This window comes from Neofelis nebulosa, chromosome 2 (assembly GCF_028018385.1).
Source record: "Neofelis nebulosa isolate mNeoNeb1 chromosome 2, mNeoNeb1.pri, whole genome shotgun sequence".
Lineage (NCBI taxonomy): Eukaryota > Metazoa > Chordata > Mammalia > Carnivora > Felidae > Neofelis > Neofelis nebulosa.
In genome coordinates this window covers 55,379,343-55,405,759 of record NC_080783.1, presented here as the reverse complement: position 1 = coordinate 55,405,759, position 26,417 = coordinate 55,379,343, and the positions used below count along the sequence as shown (strand labels likewise).

The 26,417-nt window shown below is 37.5% G+C and overlaps 1 protein-coding gene across 1 annotated transcript; it reads left to right on the top strand.

The window, feature by feature from the left end:
• Nucleotides 1-38: 38 nt before the first annotated feature.
• PLEKHA3 (pleckstrin homology domain containing A3) lies at nucleotides 39-26,044 on the top strand. The gene is made up of 8 exons (XM_058712748.1): nucleotides 39-419; nucleotides 5,175-5,291; nucleotides 11,449-11,604; nucleotides 14,017-14,153; nucleotides 15,651-15,815; nucleotides 18,944-18,987; nucleotides 20,963-21,078; nucleotides 24,013-26,044. Exons 1-8 carry the CDS (start codon nucleotides 380-382, stop codon nucleotides 24,138-24,140), a joined length of 903 nt encoding a protein of 300 aa, XP_058568731.1. The 5' UTR covers nucleotides 39-379; the 3' UTR covers nucleotides 24,141-26,044.
• The last annotated feature ends 373 nt before the right edge of the window (nucleotides 26,045-26,417 follow it).

Below are 26,417 nucleotides of genomic sequence, written 5' to 3'. Positions count from 1 at the left end.
TGAAAACAAACGGGGAGCCCGGGGGGAAGGAAGGCGGGCGAGGAGGAGGGAGCGCCGGGGCGCGGGAGGGAACAGCCGTGGGGTGGAAGCGCGAGCGGGAGGCCGGTTGCGGTCGTGATCTTGCCGCCGCCGCCGCCGCGGCTCGCCCGGGGATGTCTGAGCCCGCGCCTCGCTGCCCTCGAGCTCCACGCGGCGGCCGCCGTCCCGGCCTCTAAGGGCCGCCACGTCCCGGCGGCGCGCGCAGGCTGAGGGCGGCTCGGTGCCGGCGGGGTTGCGGGAGGGCCCGGGCGGGCCGGGAGGGGCTGCCCAAGCTCCGCGCCTACCCCAGCACCGCGGCCGGCGCCCGGCCTGGAGGATGCGCGGCGCCGGGCCCTGAAGCATGGAGGGGGTTCTGTACAAGTGGACCAACTATCTCACAGGTCAGAGGGCTCGCGTGCTCCGAGGGCGGCCGGGAGAGGCCGGGTGCTTGGGCGGGTTTAGGGGGGAAGGCTGCGGAAAAGACCGTTCAGGGGCCCCTCCCTCTGCCTGGCCTGCGGTGACCCTCGCAGGGAACCGGCCCCTTCTGCTTCCGAGGCTAATCCCTAGCTGAGTCCCGTGTTAGATCTGGCGTCTGTAGGGGACCGTTCGAGACTGCGCACCTTCCTGAGGGTGGGAAGTGCGCTTGACCACTTCTTTGACCCTGTAATAATACTTGTTTCCTCCTGTAGCTTCCGGAACAATTCCCAGTTACTCTGCCCGTGGTGCTGTCTCCATCCTTATTCACACTTAATTCGGCATTTTGCTAATAACTGAGTTGTCAGGGTATAGGAATAGAATGGACCTTGTAAGATCAAGATTTAATTTTAAGAAATCTTTTTTGTATTTCTTTTTAATTTCCTTAGCAACACGGTTTACTTTAAAAGTTCTCTTGTTGAAGTTGTTCAGCATAGAAAGCATGGTTTTCTGGGAAATCGTCCCCAGATACCATTTCTTAAGAGGTGGTTGTCAATGAGATATCTTTATATTTTGGAATTCAGGTAAGTGTGTGAGAAATAGTGGAAGACAGTGCAACACACACAAGTGGAAAAGGCAGGTCAGCATCACCCATGAAGTGGGTTGAAAGGAAAGACTCTGAAGAGCTTTGTGTTTCTGTAGAAATGAGAGGCCAGCTGGGAAGGGTCTTTTTCCATGACACCAACAGCCTGGCTTATTAAAAGAGACTTAATTCTGAGTTGCAGTCCCATCTCTGCCATCATCCAACAGTAAAGACAAGTCACTTACTCTCTCAAGATCTCAGTCTGGGAAGGCCAGGATGAGCAGTTAGTTTATCCTGAAGGGGTCTTCCAACTTCAGAATTCTATGATTTCACCACATTAGATGAAAGGAAATGAGTTTAAAATAAGATTAAATAACAATCATTTCTTGTTCCAGTGTAATAGGAAAATCTTGATTTGCTACCCATTTATTTACTCTGCTCAAAGTACTGAACCCCCCGGGGCGCCTGGGTGGCTGAGTCGGTTAAGCGGCTGACTTCGGCTCGGGTCATGATCTCGCAGTCTGTGAGTTCGAGCCCCGCATCGGGCTCTGTGCTGACCGCTCAGAGCCTGGAGCCTGTTTCAATTCTGTGTCTCCCTCTCTCTGACCCTCCCCCATTCATGCTCTGTCTCTCTCTGTGTCAAAAATAAATAAACGTTAAAAAAAAAAAAAAAAAAAGTACTGAACCCCTTTGTAACTGCATAGTACACTCAACTTGTGTCCACCTGACCTTGTGCAAAATCTGCACATAAACTCTTTAAGGCATAAGCATTGAGCTACAGTTGCCCCTTCCTTCCTTCCCTCTTTTTTTTTTTTTTTTTGATTAATTGGAATGCTAAAGCCCAATTTATAGCAGCAAATGCTTTAACACTTGTATGCATGCGTGCTTTATTTTGCTCACATTAAAATGTCAGTTTGTTTCTGTAAATGATATGTTTTAGCAGGAAACATTTAAAAACGAGGTAAATATTTTTTCTTAAGCATTTCGTTTGGGCAGTTGTGAGAGCAGTTATGCTGTTTAGTTGAGATATGGTATTAACTTTAAAGACAGTAGTTTCTATGCTTTGATATGCAAATGATCATCTCATGGCACACATTCATAAGCATAGTGTCCACAGTGTCTTGGGAGGAACCACTTATGCCTGCAATAGAGCAATTGGTGATTACTGAGATGAGTCATAATTTATTCCTGGAGCATACTGTGGTCTTGGTGGCCATCTTTCTTATCTCCTCTGGCACTGAGCACTATAGCCACTTGTGCGCTTAACGCTTTTAGTCTTTGCAGAGCGTTTAAGTAAACTGCTAGTATGTGTTGTAGGAGCTTGCTGCAATGAAATCTTTTGTTTGGAAGAATTCAAATTTAAATTTGACTCAGTGGGATCCTGATTTTTAATTTTAGTACATCTTAGGTCAGAAGAATGAGCAGCTGTTTGTACTGGATGATCTTGAAGGAACCTTTCAGTTTCATGACAGTGTTCTTTGAGAATCCTTTGTAGAGAACAAGGATTTCAGTAACATTTGGTAGTTTGAGATAAAAAGAAAGTGTTTTTTTTTTTTTTTTTAAAGAATGCCTATGCCTATCTTTTTCACAGATATAGCCCTCTGTTATATAAATGTGTGAATCAGTTAGAGATTGTTTTAATTAAATATTTCTTCAAAAATGTGTGTAGAGGGGCGCCTGGGTGGCGCAGTCGGTTAAGCGTCCGACTTCAGCCAGGTCACGATCTCGCGGTCCGTGAGTTCGAGCCCCGCGTCAGGCTCTGGGCTGATGGCTCGGAGCCTGGAGCCTGTTTCCGATTCTGTGTCTCCCTCTCTCTCTGACCCTCCCCCGTTCATGCTCTGTCTCTCTCTGTCCCAAAAATAAATAAAAAAAAAAAAAAAAAAAAAAAAAAAAAAAAACGTTGGAAAAGAAAAAAAAAATGTGTGTAGAGATAACTTTCTTATTTAATCATGGTCACCTTTCAAGTTGCTACAAATTGTTTACAAATTTTTTTTAAATGTTTATTTATTTTTGAGAGAGAGAGAGAGAGAGAGAGAGACAGAGTGCAAGTGGGGTAGGGGCAGAGAGAGAAGGGGACACAGAATCCGAAGCAGGCTCCAGCCTCCAAACTGTTAGCCCAAAGCCTGACATGGAGCTGGAACTCACATACTGAGAGATTATGACCTGAGCCAAAGTTGGAGGCTTAACAGACAGACTGAGCCACCCAGGCACCCCTAAGTTGCTACAAATTCTAAATAAGTCATTTTGCTCATTATTTGTTTTAAAGAGATACTGAATCACAATAATACGGGCTTATAGAATCCCAATTTGTCTTATAGGCACATAGGACCTCGGGTGGCGTGGAGTGCACTTTTACCACCCTGCTTATAATTTGTTTGCCAAGGTGAATTAGTGTTTGGAAAGATAATGTTTTCATCGTTTCTATGCATGCTGGTATACAAAATACTCTCATGGATATATTGCATATCTTTACTGTCATGGATAACATGCAATATCTCACTTTTCTTGTATTTAATCACTTGAGAAATACATTTTGTTTTAGCACCTGTTATGTGCCAGACACCATTCTAGGTGCTGGGAATGCAATGGCAAACAAGATAAAGTTCATGTACCAAAAGAACTTACCTTTTAATTTGCTAGGCCTCATTAGGGGTATAGTGTTTCATAATAAGAATTTTCCAAGTATTTAAAACTTGTTTTAATTATTTTGGGTATCCGTCTTTCTGAACTGTATTATGACATTCCCTGTTGTGAAATTTAACCTTCTTATGATGACTCGGTGCTGTCATTTCAAAAGTATTACAGGAAAAGCCTTTGAGGAGATAAGTCCTGGGTCTTATCAGTGTGTAAGAATGATTCTCCCATCTGCCACTGTTCTGGCACTATTTGGCCCTTGAAAAACCGAATTGATTAAGCAGATAGTGGGCTACATCTAATGTGACCAGGCTGAATTATGATTTAATAGTTACAGAAAGAACAAGGACAGTCACACTGCCTTCAGTGAGGCACCCTGGTCATGGTCACTGTGTTATTAATCAGTGCACTGTTGTAAATCAGTAGCATGCTTGATAAGATTTTAGGGAACACTGAGTTTGGCTTGCAAGGGTGGCAGTTGAACTCTGAGGAAAGCCATCAACCTCATCCTCATCTTTGCCTGAGAGCCAAGTCTATGATAGTTGTGTAATCTAGTCACTGAATAAACACAAATGAAACGAATGATTGCAGTTTCTAGCATTTCGGCCGGAGTTGGGCAACAGCAGTACAAGGAGAGAGGTATTAGGGGGAATGCAGGCTCTCACTATAGTATGCATCTTCTGTGGAAGAGACTACATTCAGCACCCACTTGTGCAAGGGAATTTGCCTAGGCAACTTGTAAGAGATGGGAAAGTTGCATTGCAGAATTAGAGGGCTGAGTGGCACCTGGGAGGTCACCTTTTTCAATCCACTCATTTTTGAGACTGGGAATTTTTTATATTTATTAAAGTGAAAAGATTGGTTTCAGCTTATCTAAAGAGTTAGAATAAAGCGGGGGCTAGAATCCATGTCTTTTAACGTTACATCAAAAACCCAACTCTGTTCCCTTCAGGAAAAGGGCAGTCATGTTGCATCCAGTATAGGTTATTATTGAGCATGAGTCTCATGGGTTGTTAATGAGAAGGTTGTGAACCAGATTAAAGGTATTACCCCCTATATTTATGCTGATCTATAGATTTCTCCAGAAATCTTTCCCAACAAAGTGGGATTGATGCAAGAACAATTTCGGCAAGACTTGGCCATTAGAAATTTCATTGTCAGGGGGCGCCTGGGTGGCTCAGTCGGTTGAGCGCCACCTTCGGCTCGGGTCACGATCTCGCGGTCCGTGAGTTCGAGCCCCACATCGGGCCCCTGTGCTGACAGCTCAGAGCCCGGAGCCTGTTTCGGATTCTGTGTCTCCCTCTCTCTGACCCTCCCCCATTCATGCTCTGTCTCTCTCTGTCTCAAAAATAAATAAACGTTAAAAAAAAAAAAAGTTAAAAAAAAATTAAAAAAAAAAAGAAATTTCATTGTCAGAATGTCACCTTAGAGCCAAGAAAACATGGATGGCAAATTTTGAAGTCATACTTTTCTCTGTGAGTAAAGTAATTTCTTACCAATCTTCTGTTATTTATAATCTTTGCAGGTTGGCAGCCACGTTGGTTTGTTTTAGATAATGGAATCCTGTCCTACTATGATTCACAAGATGATGTTTGCAAAGGGAGCAAAGGAAGTATAAAGATGGCAGTTTGTGAAATTAAAGGTAAGTGAGTGCATGGAATTAGAGAAATTTGAAGTTAGGTAAGGAAAGCATTCCTCACTACAATCCAAAAAGAGGAAAAAAAGCATTTCTAGTCAGGTAGGGATCTTCTAATGCTGTTTATTTCCTTAGCAATTAAGAGTGGCACTTAACATTGTTAAGCACAGTTGGGTTTTTTTTTTTTTCCCCTCCTATTGAAACTCAAAATCTTAGGGTTAGTTTTCTAATTTGGACCTGAAAAACAATTTTTGTGGTTGCTACTTCAGCGTCCTTATGGAGTCCACAAGTGTTCTCTTTTATATGCATTATAAAATAAAGGTATTGCAAAGATAGGAAGCTGAGCTTTAAAGGTGATGAGGTGCGGGGCCTGGCTGGCTCAGTCAGTAGAACATGAGACTCTTGATCTCAGGATCATGAGTTCAAGCCCCACGTTGGGCATGGAGCTTATTTGAGGGAAAAAAAAAAAGTTGAAGATTGTAGAGAGATGGGGCCTAAAGGTGCGGTGACGAGAATTGGAAGCAGGGGGCTAAGACTCTCTAGGAGCCGAAGCACCGGTCCCCTGGCTCGAGCCTCTTTTATTTTTTGCAGTTTGTCTGATAACAGCGAGCACATACAACATAGTATTTGGCATCTGGACAGGTCATGCACCTGCAGTGTATTCCATACTGGGTCATGAGTACATCTAGCGCCAGACAAACAGTCTTATCCCTGGCCTGGCGCCCATATGATGTCCTTCTGGAGAGACGAGCAGTCCCAGCAGCTTTCTCTTCCTTGCTTTCACTTCCTTGCTGCTCTGTCCCTTTCCTTCAGGACATTCTTACAGTGCCTCCAGCTTCTTCTTCTCCAGCAAAAGATGATCAGGCAGGCTCTGCAGGGTTTTGCTAAATGAGTCAGTTTTGCTAAAACATGAAGGCAAAGGCATAAAACTCTGGTTCTTTGTTGAATCGGAGATCAGCTCTTCTGGGTGATAGAGATGTTTTCCTTTTCTTTCAAAAGAGAAGAACTAAAGCAATAGGTCATGCTGTAATTTTCATGAAAGAAGGTTTCATGGACCATTGATTCATTTGTATATGTGGTTGGGTTGTGTGGGGTGGAGGTAGGCAGGGGAGATCAGACAAAATGATAATGAAAAGTACTAAGTTCTTCAGAGAATTGAAGGAAAAACTAAAGCACTAGAGGAGCCAGTATCAAGCACCTACAGGCCTTTTTCATTTCTCCTCTATATCTTGAATACTTGTCCTTCATCATGGGTACTTCCTTTGACATGGTGAGCGCTTGGTCACAGCTGTCAAACACTTGAGAGTAATCTTAATGCTCTGTGCATTTTCTTATTTAGATTAAAGCAAAGCAGCAGCTAGTGCATTATCTTATATTTTCCAGGGCCGGATTGCTAGTTTGGTGTAGTTTTGTGGTAGTTCTTAGTACGATTTAGCTATGGAGACAAAATAGAATTTTTCTTTGCTGCACATCTAATTCTTCACATTCGTTTAGGGTTCTTTCCACAGCAGTGATTTATAACTTGGGGTAGATAAGTGTCATCCAGGGAGCTTTCTCCAAAATGCACATAGCTGCCATGTGATTGTAACATGCCCCCTTTAGCTGAGAATTAGTACTGTTCTAATGGAAGGAAGTCATGGCTATCTAAGATACAGAAACACTTCAGCCTAATGTATTGTTATTGCATCGTCCCTGAAATATGTGAGGCATAGTTTTGTTGTTTATCTTAGACAAAAGTACTGAAATGTATACCAATTAAGTATTGGCTTTCCAGGTACTCAGTTTTATATATTTATTTTTAATTGCACCATCATCCCCCATAACTCTTTAGAACTCCTATTTTAGAATTGCCTTATAAACCAGTTTATAAATTACACAAGAAAAGCACAAAGTATGAGTTTTTATTTTTTAAAAATTGATGGTTTTATCTCATTTTATTCCCCAGATTTGATTCCAAATGATATTTGGTGAGAGTCAGAAATCAAACTACACAGTTCAAAGATTTGCCACCCTTGAGGATATTTAAAAGACTGTTAGTGGCAGAATCCTAAGGCACTTGTAAAATGTTTCAAGATGTGGCAGCATTTTTACTGTTGTTGTTTGTTTGAAGTAATCATTCTATTCAAGAATAAAATACAGAAAAGGGAGCAAATCTTAAATATTCAGTTTGAAGAATGTTTACAAAGTACACACACTTGTGTCACTATCAACCAGATTAAGAATTAGAATGTTGTCAGCCTTTCGGATACAGGGATATTGTCATGTTTCCTCAGCCATTAATCCCTTTAAAAAGTAACCATTAATTTGACTTTTATCACCATAGATAAATATTGCCTACTTTTGAATTTTTATAGATGGAATAAATCAGTATTTTCTTTTGTGTTGGCTCCTTTCACTCATCATTGTGAAATTCATCCATGTTGTTCTGTGTAATAGTAGTTCAATCATTCTTACTGATCTGTAGTATTTCTGATGTTATAAATATCCCACAACTTGCCTATTCAGTCTAGTATTGATGTGTATTTTTTTTTGTTTTTTTTTTTTGCTTTTTTCTATTTGGGATTATAATGAGTAAGTAAAGCTGCTATAAATATTCTTATTATATTTCTTTTGCTGAACATAACATATGCATTTCTATTCAGTATATATCTGGAAGTGGAATGGAATTGCTGAGGCATTGATACTCATACTTTTAGCTTTAACAGAATTAAGGAGAAAATTATTCTTGACACTTGCTAATAAGGCTGACTTTATTCAAGTCTCTCATGATAAGTATAGGGACTACTGCACTGGGGCTTTGTAGTAGGGGAGAGAGATTGGGCTCAACTCCAAATATGATAAAGAAAAGTGGGAATTTGCAGCCAAGCAGTAGAGTGGGGGGATTGGTGGATGGAAAATTACTAAGAGGAAACATGAGGGATTAGGGGGCATTCTGGGTAAACAGATTCTTGCTGAAGGCAGGCCAGATATTACCTGGGGGATGTTGGGGCTAGAGGAATTTTTTTGGATATTGAGGGTAATCATATATTGAAGGTGGAGGATTCTGGCTAAACTGACTTAGCAGAGTTCTTACTAAGATTGGACTCTACAAGGACAGAGATGGAAGCCCAAGGTCGGCCATAGTCAAGCAGAGGGCTCAGAGGAGCCTGACTGAAGTTTGATCAAGGAGAGAATCTTTGTCACAGGTAATGCCAAACTGTTTACCAAAGTGGTTGTATCAGTTTATTCTTGAACTAGCAGAATATGAGTGTTCCAGTTGCTTTGCATCCTTGCCAAAACTTGCATTATCATTTTTAAAATTGTGAATATTTTTAGTGTATATGTTGGTATCTGATGGTGGTTTTAACTTGTATTTCTTCAATAACTAATGATGAATAGTTTTTCAGGTATTAATTAGCCATTTGAATGTCCTCTTCTTTTGAAGTGTCCTTTCTAGACTTTGGCCTAATTTCTAAATTGGGCTGTCATCTTTCATGTTGTTTGTGGGAAGTCCAAATGTGTGTGTGTGTATACATATATATATATATATATATGTACACTATATATACATTCCAAATATATGTATATATATATTTTCCAAATATATGTATATATGTATGTGTATATGTATATATATATATATATACATTCCATATATATATATATATATATATATATATATATGCGCACACACACACACATGTTTGGACTTCCCACAACATGAAAGATGACAGCCCAATTTAGAAATTAGGCCAAAGACTAGAGATACATATATATTTTCCAAATACATATATATATATTTGTATATATATATGTGTGTATATTTATGTAGTTAGTCCAAATGAGTCTTTGTATTGTATCTTCTTCTACTTTGTAGGTTGCATTTTCTTTCTGTTAAAGGTATCTTTTGATAAGCAGAAGTTATTAATTTCAATAAAGTCCAGTTTTTCAATATTTTTAATTAGAACTTTTTATGTCCCGCTTAGGAAATCTTTTTTCTTCTTGAAGGCTTATTGTTTTACCTTTTATATTTAAGTCTGTATTAGGCCTGTGATTGACTTAAAATTTATTTTTATATATGGTATCAGCAGGGGTTAAGATTCATTTTTTTCTCATAGGGATATTCAGTTGACTGAGTATCAATTATTGAAAATATCAACCTTTCACCTACTGCACTGTAGGAACATCTTTGTCACAAAGCAAGTGACCATGTACATTGGGTCCTTTTCTGGACTGTCTTTTGTTTCATGGGACTATTTCTCTATCCTTGTGCCATTTTCACACTGTCTAAATTTCTTTAGCTTTATACTTCTTAAGTATTTGATGGTCTAAGTCTTCTAACTTTGTTTTTTTTTTTCAGGATTGTCTTGGCCATTATTGGCTCTTTGCATTTCCTTAACACATTTTATTTTTTTTTTATTTTTTTTTATTTTTTTTTATTTATTTTTTTTTTTTTCCTTAACACATTTTAGAATCTGCTTGTAAATTTCCACAACTGTCTGCTGGAATTATGATTGGAATTATATTGAATCTATATATCAATTTGGGAAGAATAGTATTCTTGACAGTGTTGAGTCTTCTGATCTACTAACATGGTGTATTTGTATATTTAATTAGGTTTTTAATTTCAGTAATTTTTTACAGTTTTGCATATAGAGTTCTTGTCCATTTTATCTTGAGAACTTGATGTTTGGGGAGTCTTGTTCTTAAGTTTGTTGTCTTAGGTGACTACTTTGTAGGGGACACTCTTGGTTAATACATCAATTTTGGTATGTTTAAAAAGGAGTCATCTTATTTTCATTTGTAGCAGCATCATTGGCAATTAGAGCTTTGTTTTCTTTTAAGGTAGTTATTGATACTTTCACTAGTATTAACAAGCAGCAAAAAAAGTTACTCTTGGGGCCTTGGGATTTCAGTAATTTTATCCTGGCTTGGAAATCTTAGCACCCATCATTGATTGTTGCATGTTTGTATATTTCACTATCTACCTCTAAGAATGGCCTTTCTAAATAGAATAATAAGCTAGCAAAGCTTTTGTGGCACTTATTTTCCATAGTACATCTGGTCAATATTTTTGGTAATTAATCATGTAAATTAGGGCTTCTGCCAGACTTGCAGAGCCCCTGATAATTTGGCTCAACTCAGCTTGTCCATTTGTGAATATTATTACCATGTAATATAACACAAGGCTTTATTTACTCCTGATACCCTCAGTACATATTATGTTTATTTCCTCATCTAGGCCTTTTTTAATGCAGTTTTTCTCTTAACTAAATCCTACTATTGTCAAATCCTTCTTCATGAAGACTTGTTTCCCACCTCCTCTCACCTTTCTCCCATCTTAATTACACATGAAGTCACTGTACCAAAGAGTTCATCATTTAGGTGTTTTGATTATTTTTGTTGTGTCAGTTTGTTTCCTTGGTTAAATTGTCAGCTCTGTTAGAGCAAAGACTCCTTTCTTTCTCCCCTTGTGTCTTCCCCCTCTACCAGCACTTCTCTGAGCTGAGTGAATACTTCTTGATTAAGGACAGTGTAACACAAATTTATTCTTACAACAAAGATTGAGGATTGGCTCAGTATAATTCTTGGTTAGTTTTCTTTTGTCAGAGTATCAAGGTGGGGGGTGGTTTAGGAGAGGAGGAGGAGGAGGGGGGTGGGAAAGAGGAGAAGGTCTCTAAAATACTCACACTTTCTGGGTGATTGTGATGTGCCCCTTAGTTGAGGGCTGCTGTTTTAATGGAAGGTGGCCATAGGTACCATTTATTCATTTATTTATTGTGCTGCTTCTGTATGCTAGGCACTATCCTAGGCTTGGAGGACACTAAGACGTAGAGTCTGTTTTCAAAGAAATCAGTAAAAAAATGTGTGGTAAGTGTGACAGTGCGTGTGTATTTAAAGTAGTATAGGCAGCCCCAAGAGAGGGAGTTTTTAGTTTTCATTGCTGTTTTCTCTTCCTCTTGCCATCACCACTTTAGCACCTCTGCCAGCATGAGTAGATGTGAGAAGGTGGTTTTGAGGGTGCCACTAGATAGCCCTTTAGGGAAAGTCAATGCCTGCATCTTGAATCTCAGTTTCTTGTTGTAGGTGTCTGTAACATCTAATACTGCGTAAGAGTGATTGTTTGATTCTCCCCAAATTACTTAAGTTCATGACTGTATTTCTCCTGTGTTTATCATCATAGTCCATTCAGCAGACAACACAAGAATGGAATTAATCATTCCAGGAGAGCAGCATTTCTACATGAAGGCAGTGAATGCAGCTGAAAGACAGAGGTGGCTGGTTGCTCTGGGGAGCTCCAAAGCTTGTTTGACTGATACTAGGACTAAAAAAGAAAAAGGTAACTATACATTTTTCTTTGGTGGTGAGAATGTTTTCTTAAACATAAATGTTAATTGTCTTGTCTACTTTTAGGAATCTAGCCTCAAGAAATATCAGAAATGTAGATGAAGATTTACATGCATGACATTCATCATAGTAAAAAAACTTGTAAACAATGCAAAGATTTAAATTTAGGGGAGGGGCGCCTGGGTGGCGCAGTCGGTTAAGCGTCCGACTTCAGCCAGGTCACGATCTCGCGGTCTGTGAGTTCGAGCCCCGCGTCAGGCTCTGGGCTGATGGCTCGGGGCCTGGAGCCTGTTTCCGATTCTGTGTCTCCCTCTCTCTCTGCCCCTCCCCCATTCATGCTCTGTCTCTCTCTGTCCCAAAAATAAATAAAAAACGTTGAAAAAAAAATTAAAAAAAAATAAATAAATAAATAAATTTAGGGGAATGGTTCAGTCACCTCTAGGCTGGAATAAGCTGCTATGTAGCCAGTAAAATGTTTACAAGGAATTTTAATAATGTGAGAAAATGCCCAGTGTTAAGTGATAATTGTAGAAAAGCAGGATTCAAAATTACATATCCATTCATTGGCCAGTTCAGGAAAGATCTATGAAATCAGTCAAGTTGTTACCTTTGGAAAGGTAATTTGTGAGAAGGAGACTCACTTTTTATCGTATATACCCTTTGGTACCTTTGACTTTACCATGTTCATATATTGCCGACTCCAAAGGATTAAACAGAAATCAAAAGCAAAGTAAATAATTTATGGTATTAGTTCAACCGTATGCAGATATAGTGCAAAAATAATAAAATAATTTATGTCTTGGCAGTGAGTTTGCGGTTGTTTTGATTTTTCTTTTCTATATATTTTTTTTTGATTTTCTGAAAGTTTTCATTGAGTGTATATTACTTTTTATAATTAAAAAATGATAGAAGTTATTTAGATTAGTGACAACGACTGAATTATGGGTATTGAAAAATGAAGGTCCAGAATTGAATTTATAATCCTTGAAAAACATATGAAAGAACATCATGCATAGAGTATGGCTACAGGTAGGATAAGAAGGAATGGAAATTCATAATAGCCAAAAGATAAAAACAACCCAAATGGACATAGACAAAGAAATAGGTGAACAAAATGTAGTATTATACATACAATGGAATATTATTCAGGCTTTAAAAGGAAGGGAATTGAGACACATGCTACAATGTGGGTGAATCTTAAAAGATAAGTGAAATAAGCCAGTCACAAAAGGACAAATACTGTATGATTGTACTTACTAGCATACCTAGAGTAGTCAGAGTCACAGAGACAGAAAGTAGAGTAATGGTTGAAGGGGCTAGGGTGTGGGCAAGATGACAGAGTTCTGGAGATGGATGATGGTGTGGTGATTGTAGGACAATGTGAATGTACTTAATGTCACTGAACTATACACTTAAAAATGGTTAAAACAGTAAATTTCATTACATATTTTGCACTATAATTGAAAGAAAAGAGGGAATGGACTTAAATTTGAGTAGAACCTAATTTAGGTTAGGTCAAATAAGCAGATAGAGCTTGTTTGGTCCACTGTGGCCAGAGTTGCTTTGTGGCTAGTATCACTAGCCACTGACTAGTGGCTCAGGGAATATGGAAAAACACCAGGATCTGCTACGTGTATTTTTCCTTACTTCTGCTGTTTATATTTCTAGTTTAGAATGAATTGAATGGTTAAGATTATGGCTGGATGTTTAGTGTGTCTGGACGTATTAAATAAAAGAAAGTAAGCTCTTAATAAGACAATTATGAAAACAATATAATGTGAAAATGAAGTTATGAAAGGAACAGAAGAAAGCAGATGTTTAATACAATAGTTTTAATGACATAAAAATTAAAAACTTCTCTGCGTTAAAAGGTACAATAAAGAAAGGTGAAAGAGAGCAGATAGAACTGGAAACATACTTGCAGTATACAGGACAGGGGAAAGATTGCTATCTTTAGTGTGTAAGAACTTTTATAGATTATTAATTTATATATTATTAAGAGAAAAACTGAACATCAAAATTGGGAAAATATGTAAAGGACAGAAAGGACAATTTACAAAAGAAGAAATATAAAGCACTTTTCAAATGAAGAATGAGTAATGGAATGGAAATGTCCTGTATAAAACATCCAGTGGTCATCATCTTGCATCTGGAAATTAATCTACCTAAGCTTCATGTCAGACATATGGCTTCCATTTTTTCCCCAATTATTTGAAGAGAGGGTATTTCCTCAATATCCTTGTATCTGTTTCCAAGGGCCCACACCTCTTAAGCTATAGGTATTTATATCTATTCATATAGGTATTTATTATCTATTGCATTACTTTTAAATGATTCCATTTTGTTTTATTGCTGAAACAATATGAAAACAATCTGACTGAATGTTTATATATATTCCTTTCAGAGATAAGTGAAACCAGTGAATCTCTGAAAACCAAAATGTCTGAACTTCGTCTCTACTGTGACCTCCTAATGCAGCAAGTTCATACTATCCAAGAATTTGTTCACCATGATGAGAATCATTCATCTCCCAGTGTAGAGGTATACAAAGATGATCCCTTCATGTCTGATTATGCTTTGTAATACACTGGTGGGTGAGGTTCTTCTCATAAGGTGGCAGAGAAGCATTTTCAAAATGAGCTATTTTTAGCTCTTCTGGGCAATCCCTACTCCAGACTCTGGAAATCTCTAGGATCTTCTAGATTGTATCTGTGCAACCAGAGTAAAGCAGGAAGCAGCACACTGCCCCAGGGAATCAAGGCTTATTTAATCAAGGGAATCAGCCAATCTGATAATTTGGAGGTTGGGGTGGGGAAGAAGCATTCCAGGCTTTGTTCTCTGGGCTAGCTGTATGAATCATTGGACAGCTGCTCTTCTCTTTCTTTTTGTGACGAGGTCCCAGTTTCTATGACTCAGAGTTGACCACTTAGCTTTGTCAAATAACTTTTTAAAAAAGTCCTTCTCAGAACAGTAATGCAGTAATCAAATTTCGAATTTGTGGGACCTGGCTATGAAATAGGTTCACACTTTCTGATAAAGGAGGACCAGCGGGCCCTACTGTTCTCTGGGTGAAAAGCCAGCATGGTTCCCAGTCACCTTTTACCTAACTTAGGAGAAACGGGACAAGAAATGTTCCTACTTCTGTGGCCTTCTCCTGGTGGGGAACAATCTTATGTGAGGTCATATTTAGTTGTAGGTACATTAGACCCTCAGGGCACTCACTGTTTCACCACAAGCTCTCTGGAGGTGGGTGCCCTCACATTTGCTCCAGCGGCTCAGTGACAATATCAAGGACCTGGTCTTGATACTCTGCCATTCTTGGTGTGTTGGATTTGCCCCCTTATGTGCAAGGCCAAGGTCATACAGAGGCAGGAGGCAGTGGGGTAACCAGGGTGGAAGGAGACTTTCTTAACTTGCTGTCCTGGGCTTTTATCTGGGAACAAAAGTCCCAGAAACTCCTTAACAGACTTCTCATCTTTTTTTGTCTGGGTCAGTGGAAATTAAGAAATCTCAATATTTGACAGAGGGTCATGGAATAGCCATGAGTGGCTTCCACCAGTCTGTATTCATCCCCCAGGGTCAGGACACATTGCTGTCATTAAAAAAAAAAAAATGGAGTTTTTATTCTACCATGGAAGAAGTAGGAGAATGGGTTTGGAGTAGATATGAATTGTGCTTGCCACTTAGTAATGCTCAGGGTGTTCTGCTGTGACCACCTTCAGAATTTTGATACTTAGAAAATTACTGTTTAGGTTAGGTTTATCTAAGATAAATTTTTGGATATAGTTTTTCAATATGATATTTGGTTTAAATGCAAAATTTATTTTTTCATGGAATCTAATTTCATACACTTTGCCTGATAGACATTTCTTATTCATATATTGCTTTAATTTTCTAAGGTAGTATATTTTAAATAGATTTGCACGTAACCTAGTAAGGTGTCTGTTGTAGGTAATGTTTAGTTACGTGATTATAATGTGCTGCATGATTCCATATAATTGTGGTTGAATCTGTTCAACTCAGTGTGTAATTTTTCAGAACATGAATGAAGCCTCTTCTCTGCTTAGTGCCACATGTAATACATTCATCACAACGCTTGAGGAATGTGTGAAGATAGCGAATGCCAAGTTTAAACCTGAGATGTTTCAGCTGTCCCATCCGGATCCCTTGGTTTCCCCTGTGTCGCCTTCTCCTGTTCAAATGGTTGGAACTTGTTTTTCTTCCAGTGATGTTGCATTTTTGTTTTTGTTTTTGTTTTTAAGGATGGAAACTGGCAGTGGGAGGGAAATGGTCAACAGATAGAATATTCTGTATTGGAGCCTCTTAGCTCTGTGGGCTCAGCATGTGCCAAGGTCCTGTCCTTTTCCCTTGGAGGGACTGTGCCATTTACCCCAGAGTGCCAGAAATATATTATAATGCTCTGTGGGTGTTCTGACACAGAAAAGGTTGGGGACACTGCTCTACTCGGTAAAAACATCACAATGGGGTGATGTTTTACTCACAAAGGAATAAAATTAAGCAGATCTTTAAAGGAGTTTGACAGGGGTTTGAAAGAACATGTTACAGGGAAAACAGTATTTTATAGTCCATATTTGGACTTGAGCCCTCTGAGTAGGCAAGTTACTTAATTTCTCTGGACCTCATTTTCTTCATCTATAAAATAAAAGGTCTTCTCCATCAGCAGGTCATTGCAAAGGAGCTGATCTGTGTAATGCAGGTGCTTCATGTCAGTTTCTTTCCTTGTGATCGCTCTGAACGATTACCCTTTGCCAGGGGTGGTGAACTCCTTGTCCTTTCCAAGTTAATAAACTTGCCCAGGCAAGCTGTAGGGAACTCATAGGTGAGACAGAGTCTGATGAGACTTTACATTTCTTTCATCCAAGTGTTTTCGGGAGCCCTTTTATAGAAGGAACAATGCCACTTGGCTACTACTTTAGCAATTACCTGAAGGCATATTTGTTAGAAGAAGGAATTGGGTACAACTCATTCCGAGGTTCTCTTAACCACGCCAGCCAATTTAGTTATATGAGATTTAGTAAAGATTATTACCTATGTTTATTTAGATCATCATTTTCTTTTTAAAAAAAAATTTTTTTTTTAATGTTTATTTATTTTTGAGAGAGACAGAGAAAGAATGCGAGTGGGTTAGGGGCAGAGAGAGAGGGAGGCACAGAATCCAAAGCAGGCTCCAGGCTCTGAGCTGTCAGCACAGAGCCTGATGCGGAGCTTGAACTCACAAGCTGTGAGATCATGACCTGAGCCGAAGTCGGATGCTCAACCGACTGAGCCACCCAGGCGCCCCTAGATCATCGTTTTCTAATCAATGTATGATGGGCTAATAATGTCCTCTGAGACAGGTATACTATGAAAATGAGTTTTATGGGCAGATTAGTTTGGGAAGTTCTAAATGAATTGGGTCTGTCATTGGACATCTTAGAATCTCTTTTATGATAATGTGTATTATGAATCTCTGAGAAGGAGAGGTGGTGTGCATTGTTTCTGAAATTTATTTGACAAGTGAACCCTTCCTGTGTATTTTTAAATAACAGCTCTCAAGACTGTGGTGTTCAGTAGAACATTTTGACAATATTGCCTTATAACACAACTGTAGATACGTTATGAACTGTGAGATAACCTGTATGGTTGAATAACAAGAAAAGGTCTTTTGAGGTGGGTGTATATATAACACTGTGTTCCTGAAGTTGATATATAAGGTGTCAAATACAGACTTCACTACAAATACTACTATGTTTGACCTTATAGAATCAAATGCAATAAAGCCACCTCAAAACTGCCTGTTTTTGTACTGAATTTCTGAGGAAAATGCCTTCTGTTATAAATACTCCATAGTCCAGAGAGGTCATATGTGTATTTTATGCATAAGAAGCAATGATAACTGTTACTTTTAAACCAAAACTTTTTATCAGTAGCAATGTTATAGGAAATCCAATAGGTTCATCTAAAAAATACTGGTTAGAGGCTGTTTATTTTTCCTTGCTTTGCCATTTTACTTCATACATAAAGCAAAAGTTGTGGCTTATGAGAATTAGTTCTGGAGACACAGATGGAAAAAAAGATCAGTCTTTGTGGGAAAATATATATATTTTTAATAATATGAGTAAATGGGAAATAAACCTGAAAGATTTGAGAATTCTAAAACTATTTAAACTGATTGTTAAACTACTTTATGTAGCTAATATCACTGTGTCCCTCTTAGAATAAATTTGCATTCAGTCTTATTTCAGGTCATAATGGAAGTTCAGAAAATCATCATTTTGACTCCAGACTGAGTGATAATTGTAGTGGGGATATCATTGGATTAGTAATCCCAAAGGGAGTGACTTCTGTTAAAGGAGATGTTAATGTCCATTTGTATCTTAATGTCAATCATATTAGATGTTCTGGACTACAAAATGGGTTGGTCATATCTGTTATCATTTCAGCTGGGATTTCTCAGAGCTATTGTTGGCTTACGTTACAAATACAGCAGCCACTTATTTACATAACAGACTTTAGACTTGGACTGGTAAGACCCTTGAGCCCCTGCATATAAATATAAAAGCAACCTGTAGTATAAACTGTGCTTTTCTGCTACCTTGCTAAACATTGAAATAATCTGTTTTAATTGGTGGTCTCTTTCTATTTTTTTGGTGGAGTCATTGGATCTTTTAAATTGTGTTTAGTATTTGTCATATTTATTAACACTCTGCTCATTCAGGTTTTTTAATTTTTAAAATGTATGTTTTAGAGACTTATTTGAGACTTAGGGTTCTTCTGAGTTCTTAAAAGACTCAGATTATTAATGCTATCTTCCACAAAAACCACACTTTAGAACATCTGTATAACAGCTACCTGAATAGTGAATTATAAAGAGAAGCTTTGCTACCAGCCTCTTTTCCTGGCCTTTAAGAAAAAGAGAGAGGAAGATATTTATTAGAATACTTTCTGGCTTGCTAGATTCTGCTTTAAATAGTATGATTTTTTTGGATTAGTTATATATTTTTAAAATATTTTTATATACATGCACTCACATATGCACACATATATATGATATATATATTATGTATAGAATGTAAAATTTGGTTTTTAGTATTGAGAAAAGAATCTAGCATGTTTTTGATAGGTGTTGAGAAAGATTCCAATTAATGGTTATTAGGGACAAAGCTTGACATTGTGCTAATAGTGTTGCTTGAGTCTGTAAAAAATAAATATCTTGGCTAGTCATCTTTTTTTCGGAGTAAATTTGTGTCAATTATGATAATGATAATAAATTAGAGCTGTATTATTCTACTTCACATACTAATTATGCTTATTTTATTTTAAATTTCTAGATGAAGCGTTCTGTCAGCCACCCTGGTTCTTGCAGTTCAGAGAGGTAAAATAATCTTTTCTTTTAACCAAGTACTCTCAGAAATTTACCTACTTAGGGAAATTCTTTGGGCCTTTAACGTGAAGTAGTGTGGAATGGAAACTCTTTTTGAGCAGAGCTTGGTTCTGATTTGCTCAGCATTATATCTCTTAGTTACTAGTTTAGGGCCTGGTCCTAGTAGGTAGTCAGTGAAGATAAAAATGAGTGGATGAATTAACCAGCAAGGTAAGCACCTTGCTGACTGTTGTACCTTTTTTAGATGTTTGAAATTATATCAAATGATGGTAAAAAAAATCCAGTTTTGAGGTGAGCTTAGACTCACTTTACTACAGCTTTTTATAGTCACATATTCATGCTGATCTGTTGTTTAAGAATTAAAGATCTTACTGAAAAGAGAGAAAAACCAATTGATATTTTAAAGTATATATGCATATGAGCACATTAAGACATTTGCCTTCTAGATAGATCTCGCCAATATCCCAGGTTATTAAAATGTTCATTATCTTAGTAGATAATAGTCTTTCAAGTTGCCCTAGTTGTCATATTTGGTTCTTCGGAAAATGATGAAATTGTAGTGACATTAGCTTTATTTCTCTATGTCAAGAATAACTGCCGGGGCACCTGGGTGGCTCAGTCAGTTAAGTGTCCCGACTTTGAATCACATCATGATCTTGCAGTTCGTGGGATCCAGCCCCGCGTTGGTCTCTGTGCTGACAGCTTGGAGCCTGGAGCTTGCTTCAGATTCTGTGTCTCCCTCTCTCTCTGCTCCTCCCTCATTCTCTCTCTCTCTCTCTCTTGTTCTGTCTCTCTCAAAAATAAATAAACATTAAAAAAAAATTTTTAAAAAAAAGAGTAAATGCAGCACCTAGGTGGCCCCAATTGGTTAAGCATCTGACTTTTGGTTTCTGCTCAGGTCATGATCTCACACTCATAAGTTTAAGACCCACGTCAGGCTCTGCACTGATAGTGTAGAGCCTGCTTGGGATATTCTCTCTTTTCCTCCCTCTCTGACCCTCATGCTTATGCTCTCTCAAAAAACAAAAAACAAACTAACAAAAATCTTAAAATAACTGTTAACTGAGCCCTTACTGTTGTTTTGTCACTGCCCCCCCCCTCCATGATTATGTAATCTGTGATTGGACTATTATGTGCACAGAGTCCAGTGATGAATATATGTATCCAGTCCTGTCAGGGAATAAAGAGTTTCACTAGCTGAATTTTCCAGAAAAACAGAAGCTTGATTCCTTTTATAAACTTTCATTTTTATGATAGAAATTTTTCTGAACTGTATTTTATCTTTTCTACCTAATTAGATAAAATATAATTAGAGTTAAAAAAATTTTTTTTTCGTAATGAATCAAGATTATCATTAAGAACAGTAATGTTGGGTTTTTATACAGTGGTAGTCAAGGTGCTGTTGAGTGGTGGTGGTTTATTTCTATATTAAATATTTTAGATTGACTTGTCTACTTTTCTGATTTTCTAGACTGTTTTTTAAAATAGTTTTTACGGCCTCCATTTGCCACATTTATTTGTTCTTGCTGCTGTCAGTGAGTTGACCTCTAGCATGTTCCTAACCTACTTGCCCACCCCCTCCATTCTGCTGTTTTTGATGATATGGATTGACACTAGATTCATGCACTTGTGTAGGTCATAACTTCTAGTTTTCAAACATTTGTTAACCATCTGGTATATCTAATGTCTTGGTGGACCCTTCTCTATAAAAGAAGTTGCTTCATGGTTCTGCCTTTCCATTTAATTCGGCTCAGAGGCCATATTCTTCAGGTTACCGGCTGGATTGTGAATGATTTGACTTGCCTGTGGCGTGACCTTTGAAGGAGTCAAATGTTGCTAAAATAGAACTTTGGGCGTAAAAATAGTTCTCTTTCATTTGAATAAGTCATGTAAAACTCCAGGTAAGTTCAGGGTGTTATCATTTGTTTAAGGCCTTATGATGCAATGCTTTTTATTTAATTTGCAGGAATAGCCACTCTGTAAAAGAACCAATATCTACACTTCACCGACTCTCCCAGCGACGCCGAAGAACCTACTCAGATACAGACTCTTGTAATGATACTCCTCTTGAAGACCCAGACAGTAAGTTAAATGGGCCCTCTCTCTTTCTTTGGCTTATTCCCCCAAATTGTGGTGGGACTCTATGTGTGTTGTAGTCAATGAAGGACACTGACAGTGAACACTGTCTTTTCCCTTTGGATTAATTCCTTAATTCAGAGCCAGGCAAATAGCACACAATCAACAGAAGCTCATAATATCCTCCTACAGACACCTTTATTATTAACTAAGAAGTGCTGAGTAACTGTGTAAATGCCATATCTTAGATTAATATGTATAACATCAAACTGTTTTCTTCCCACTATATTTTAGTAATCTCTTAGTAATGTTCTACTCCCACTATATTTACATTAAAAAAGCATTTTAGAACAAAGCATCAATTGTGGTTGGGATTCTAGGGGAAAATAAAGGCAAGTTCTGAGTGCAGAGAAAAAAAAAAATCGGTATTATTACTTAAATAATTTGAAATGGCCAAGGAAAATAATTTTTTCTGGTGGTGGTGGTGAATTATGGTAGCATTTATTCCTATGCCCTTTTCTCCTTTTTTCTTTAAAGAGCAGCATCCTGTGATTGAATACTTTAGGCAAGGTTTTATGATTTAGGTTAAAATTTATTTTTCTCTTCTAAGAAAAAGCTTTGAAAATGTGTCAGAATGTCTAGTTAGACAGTAGTGACCATGATTTCCAGTGAACACAAATAGAGTCTTATTATTACAGCTCTATTAATATACTTTTGCTTTTCAGGGTCTTTACTATTGCCCATGAAGCATGTGTGATGGAAATTACATAGAGTTCCTATTTGGGGGGCAGGTTGTGTTCCAGGAGTTTGTAAGTCTGTTGTTGGGAACAGATTTTATTTCCCTTGTGGAAATGGTGTGATAAGTGGTGTTTAGATTCTTTAGGTTGTCTAGAAGAGCTCAGCTAATTCACGTTGATTAAGATAGAATTGTTTCACTGAACCAGAAAGTTAAACAGGTTTAATTAGAGGAGAATGTAGAGTTCACGAAAATGGTGGAGGTTGGAGAGGGCCTACTGCCCATTTTCAGATTTTTAGGAGTTGATGACATCTTTTTTTTTTTTAAGTCCATTTTCTTCACAGAACTATTTATTGACATAGAGGACTACTCTACACTCATTGCCATTTTTAACTCAAGTTGAGAAAATGGGTAAAAGAAATGAAGGAAGGAAAATGGGTGAGGGTGGGAAGGGGAAGGGAGAAAGTAACTTTCCTGGGCCAATTTAGTACAACTTGAAAGAGATAAGAGGAAGAGGGTTAGGGGTTAGGTGTGGGAAGAAAAATTACTGGGGGCAGGTAATGTATATTCTGATATACCTTGTTCTTTCTGCCTTGTATACGTGACCCTTTTAATCTAGAGCCCATGAAAGAGCTCTATATGCTGCCTTGTACTTTTCTCTGGATGCTGCTCTTTTTTACTTTATGGGGATCATTTTCATTTGTGACAGTGAAAATAATTTTTTTAAAGCTAGCCATTTTTCTTTGCTTTCTTTTTAAGCACGCTGGTTTTGAATTTTTTTTTTAGTGTATTTATTTATGAGAGACAGACAGAGAGCAAGCTTGTGGGGGAGGGGCAGAAGGAGAGGGAGAGAGACAATCCCAAGCAAGCACCATGCTAAGTGCAGAGCCTGAAGCAGGGCTCAGTCTCATAATTGTGAGATTATGACCTGAGCCAAAAATCGAGGTGGATGCTTAACAGACTGAGCCAGCCAGGCGCCCCTTAATTTTTTTTTTTTTTTTTTTTTTTTTTAAGTAGGCTGCATGTCCAATGTGGGACTTGAACTCATGACCCTGAGATCAAGAGTCGCATGCCCTACCGACTGAGTCAGCGGGGCACCCCTGGTTTTGAATTTTTGAAAACAATTTTTATAAGTTCTGAGTATGCATGCCTTATTCCATGTAGCATTCCCCTAGTTAGCTGCTAAGGAGTGTAACAAAAGTAGTCACACATATCTGCACAAACATACACACATGCATACATATTTATATACATACATGTGTCTCAGTACTCTAGAACTTTTTTTAAATTGGGAAGTGTAGCCTAGGTCAGGAGTTTTATCCTTAGGTTTCCTTCTATTTATCCTAAAGTTTAGTGTCTCAGTTAGTTGACAGAGCAGAGACTGAATTCCTGTTCTTCTTTACAAAGTGCATGTTTTACAGTTGGGTGGTCTTAGTCCGAAGCCTTTATCCCCAAATATTCTTTTCCTTGAGAGATAAAACTGCTTCTATTATTTATTAACTGGATTTTTAAAAATTATAGAAGTAATAAATGTTTATGGTAAATTCAAATAAATATGTACATATAAAAGTGCAATTGTTTTGCAACAGGGCCATGCCAGTGCGTTTAACTGTATTCAGTCGGAACTGCAATGGTAGTTCTGTCAGCTGCATTCCAAGTGGAGATATGGGACCTTTCAGTTTGAAATACCTTGTCAGCTCTGCTCAGAAAGTCTTGTGGTAAAAAGAGCAAACCTGAATTAGTCCTAGTTCTGTTACCAGTTGGGTAATCTTGGGTTAGGCATGTAACCTTTTTGGGTCTTTTTTTTTTTTTTTTTTTTTTTTTTAACCCTAGAACACAAGGAGGATACGGACAGCATTAAAACAAATCAGGCCTGAAAAGCAATAGTTAGCTAAGAAAGACTACATTCAGTTCAGCACATGTTTATTGACTGCCCGTTACATGCCAACCGTGGTTCTAGCAGTGAACAAAACCGTCTCTGCTTCAGATAGCTTCATAAGTTATTTTGTTAACTCCGAAGCTTCTCCTTATGACTGCCAATAGTGGGAAAGTTAGATTTTTCTCTATTCAACAGTCAACCAAAAAATTAGTAGGAAGCTGAAGGAATTTCATGTCCCTGAGTAGGAAATTTAAAATTGTTTTTTTCGTAGAGAACTGGAGTTATATTGATAGGCTGTTTAACCTTTTAATTTATCTCTGAATAGGACCTGTTCACTGTTCAAGAAATACACTTAATGGAGATTTGGCATCAGCAACCATTCCTGAGGAAAGCAGACTTATGGCCAAAAAAAAATCTGAATCGGAAGATCCTCTTCCATCCTTCTCTTCCTGAGGAAATGGAAGTGTCCAACTTCCTCTAAGTATTGCTATGCAAAAGCTGCTGTAATTAAACTATGTTCTAGGGAGTAGTTTTTCCCTTAGGATTTCTCTGCACTTTATAGAATACTGTAAAACAAACAAACAAAAAAACAACCCACATACCTTTGAAGTGTATTTTATCTTTATATAGTTTATTTGCAAGAGTATTTTCCTAATAACTTCACAGTATGAATGTGCATCTTTTTTTTTTTTTTTTTTTAAACAAATGATGGTGTAACATTTTGACATCCATAAGGACAAATGTAGATATTTTTCTAAAAAACTGTGAGGGACTGACAGCTTAGTCAGGGTGTATTGTAGCTTATAAACATGAAATCTTATAAACATAAGGTTTCAGTTTGACAGACGTGTGATATATGTAACTTGTGCCATGGACCAAATGGTCACTTTACCCCAGCTAAAAATGAGTTACGATAGCAGCTTGATGGTGATTCTATTGTATTCTTTTAAGCAAAAGGAGACATTTAATATTCCAAATATTTTTAGCCCAAATACCGTCATTGAGGATTTTTTAAAAACCAGACTGTGCTGTCCTTCATATGTGAAGTTGACACTACTGATTTGTCAGTACCAAATGTTGGGTTAAAGTATTTAACTTTTATTTATTTATTTTTCTGTTGCATCAAAAAATGATTGCATCCTGACTTTTATGACCTACCAAATTTAAGATCTGTATACATTTGTTATTTACATTGTTCTAGAAAAGAGGTTAATGTTGTAGTGACCTTGCTCACTTACACCAGAGAAATAAACGCCTTTCAATGGAAGAGGATTTTAGTGCTTTTTTCCTAAAATAGACATAAAGCTGCTGTTGTAAGGTATTAATGTTTGCAGCTCTTTAGACTATCTAGAGACATTTTTTATTTATGACTATTTATACAAAAAAGGAATTCTGTCAAAGTGACCACTCTACATCACTTGAGAATGGCATTATTTAATTAAAGAACAAATAGCATTTTTTGGTAGTGCCTGTCCATACCTATTGTCAGTGTTTGCCTTGTAAACTGTTTTTTTAAAAAAATTCACTTTGGAGTGATGGTTTTGTCCAAGGTCTTGGATGAGGAGCACTTTAAAACAAACTGGTTTGGTGTTTTTAAGTTAATCACATGTTTAATAAATATATGGTTTTTGCATTCAAACGTATCATATAATACATTGTATTTTTTACATTGTTGATATTCTGTCTGATCTTTATCAAGTGCTATTAGTATTCTTCATTGCTTTGATTTTGTTTGTATATTTGGACCGCCTAGTGAATACACAAATGAGGCATATTTTTAGTTTTGTTGCCTATGAGCTTAGAATAGTGTGGCCTGTTTCACTTTAAATTTCTCTTGTAGGTTTATGTGGGAAGTTTTTTAAACAGTTAATATTTGGTATTTACTTCACTAAAATAAATCTGTAATTGTAAGTTTAAAATGGACACAATCTAAATACATTAATATGCATTTAGATAAACTGTATGCTGCTTAAAAGTATGTGTGACTTTAAGTAGCACACAGGTCATTAGGCTAGATTAAGTGGAATTTTTCCATTCGTATGTTGTACTTCATATGTCGAATTTGAGAAAAGTTTAATAATGTAGTAAGTTTCATGTTGAGTGAGTAATCAGACTTTTTCCTTTTTTTTGTGGTAGTAAGAATTTGCATAGTGACTAGATAATGAAAGTCAAGGTGCTACTGATAGGGAGTTTTTCAGGTAGGTACTTTTTTTGAACCAGTAGGTTTATAATGAAAATACTATAACAAGCTTTTGAACTCATAGGAAACAAATCCATTTTTTTATTGCTTTATCCAAAAAGATGAGTTCCTGAACAGTTTTCTGTAAATATTTTTTAAAATAAAATGCTATCATTTCTGGTTTGTATCATTTTTTCCCCCTTGAAACAGGTGCTTTGAACAGGTGTGCCATATTCCTAAGTATGGCTTTTATTGTTACTGGGACCTGCTTTTTTCCCTTAGGAACCAACACATTTGTGAAATCATTTTTTTGGGAGGAGTATAAATGTATCTTGAATTATATCTAGGTTTTGATTAGTGAATTGATAGCATGAAGCAATCGATAAAGCTTCAGTGAACCTTGCATTTTGAGGAGCCCTGTGTATGTTCAAGTGTGCCTGACTTTTCTGAATTTTAAGAAAAAGATAAACCAAATAAGAACAATCCTGTAAGAATTTTAGCTTGTCATAACTTTCTCTAATGTATAGGTAGTGGTTGTTCCTTTTTTGCTT

Bases quoted from the DNA above. Each gene is read 5' to 3' on its own strand.
- PLEKHA3 (XM_058712748.1), top strand. From the start codon at position 380: ATGGAGGGGGTTCTGTACAAGTGGACCAACTATCTCACAG. The intron at 11,605-14,016 runs GTAACTATACAT...TATTCCTTTCAG, and splicing joins TAGGACTAAAAAAGAAAAAG to AGATAAGTGAAACCAGTGAA. The intron at 21,079-24,012 runs GTAAGTTAAATG...ATCTCTGAATAG, and splicing joins TCCTCTTGAAGACCCAGACA to GACCTGTTCACTGTTCAAGA.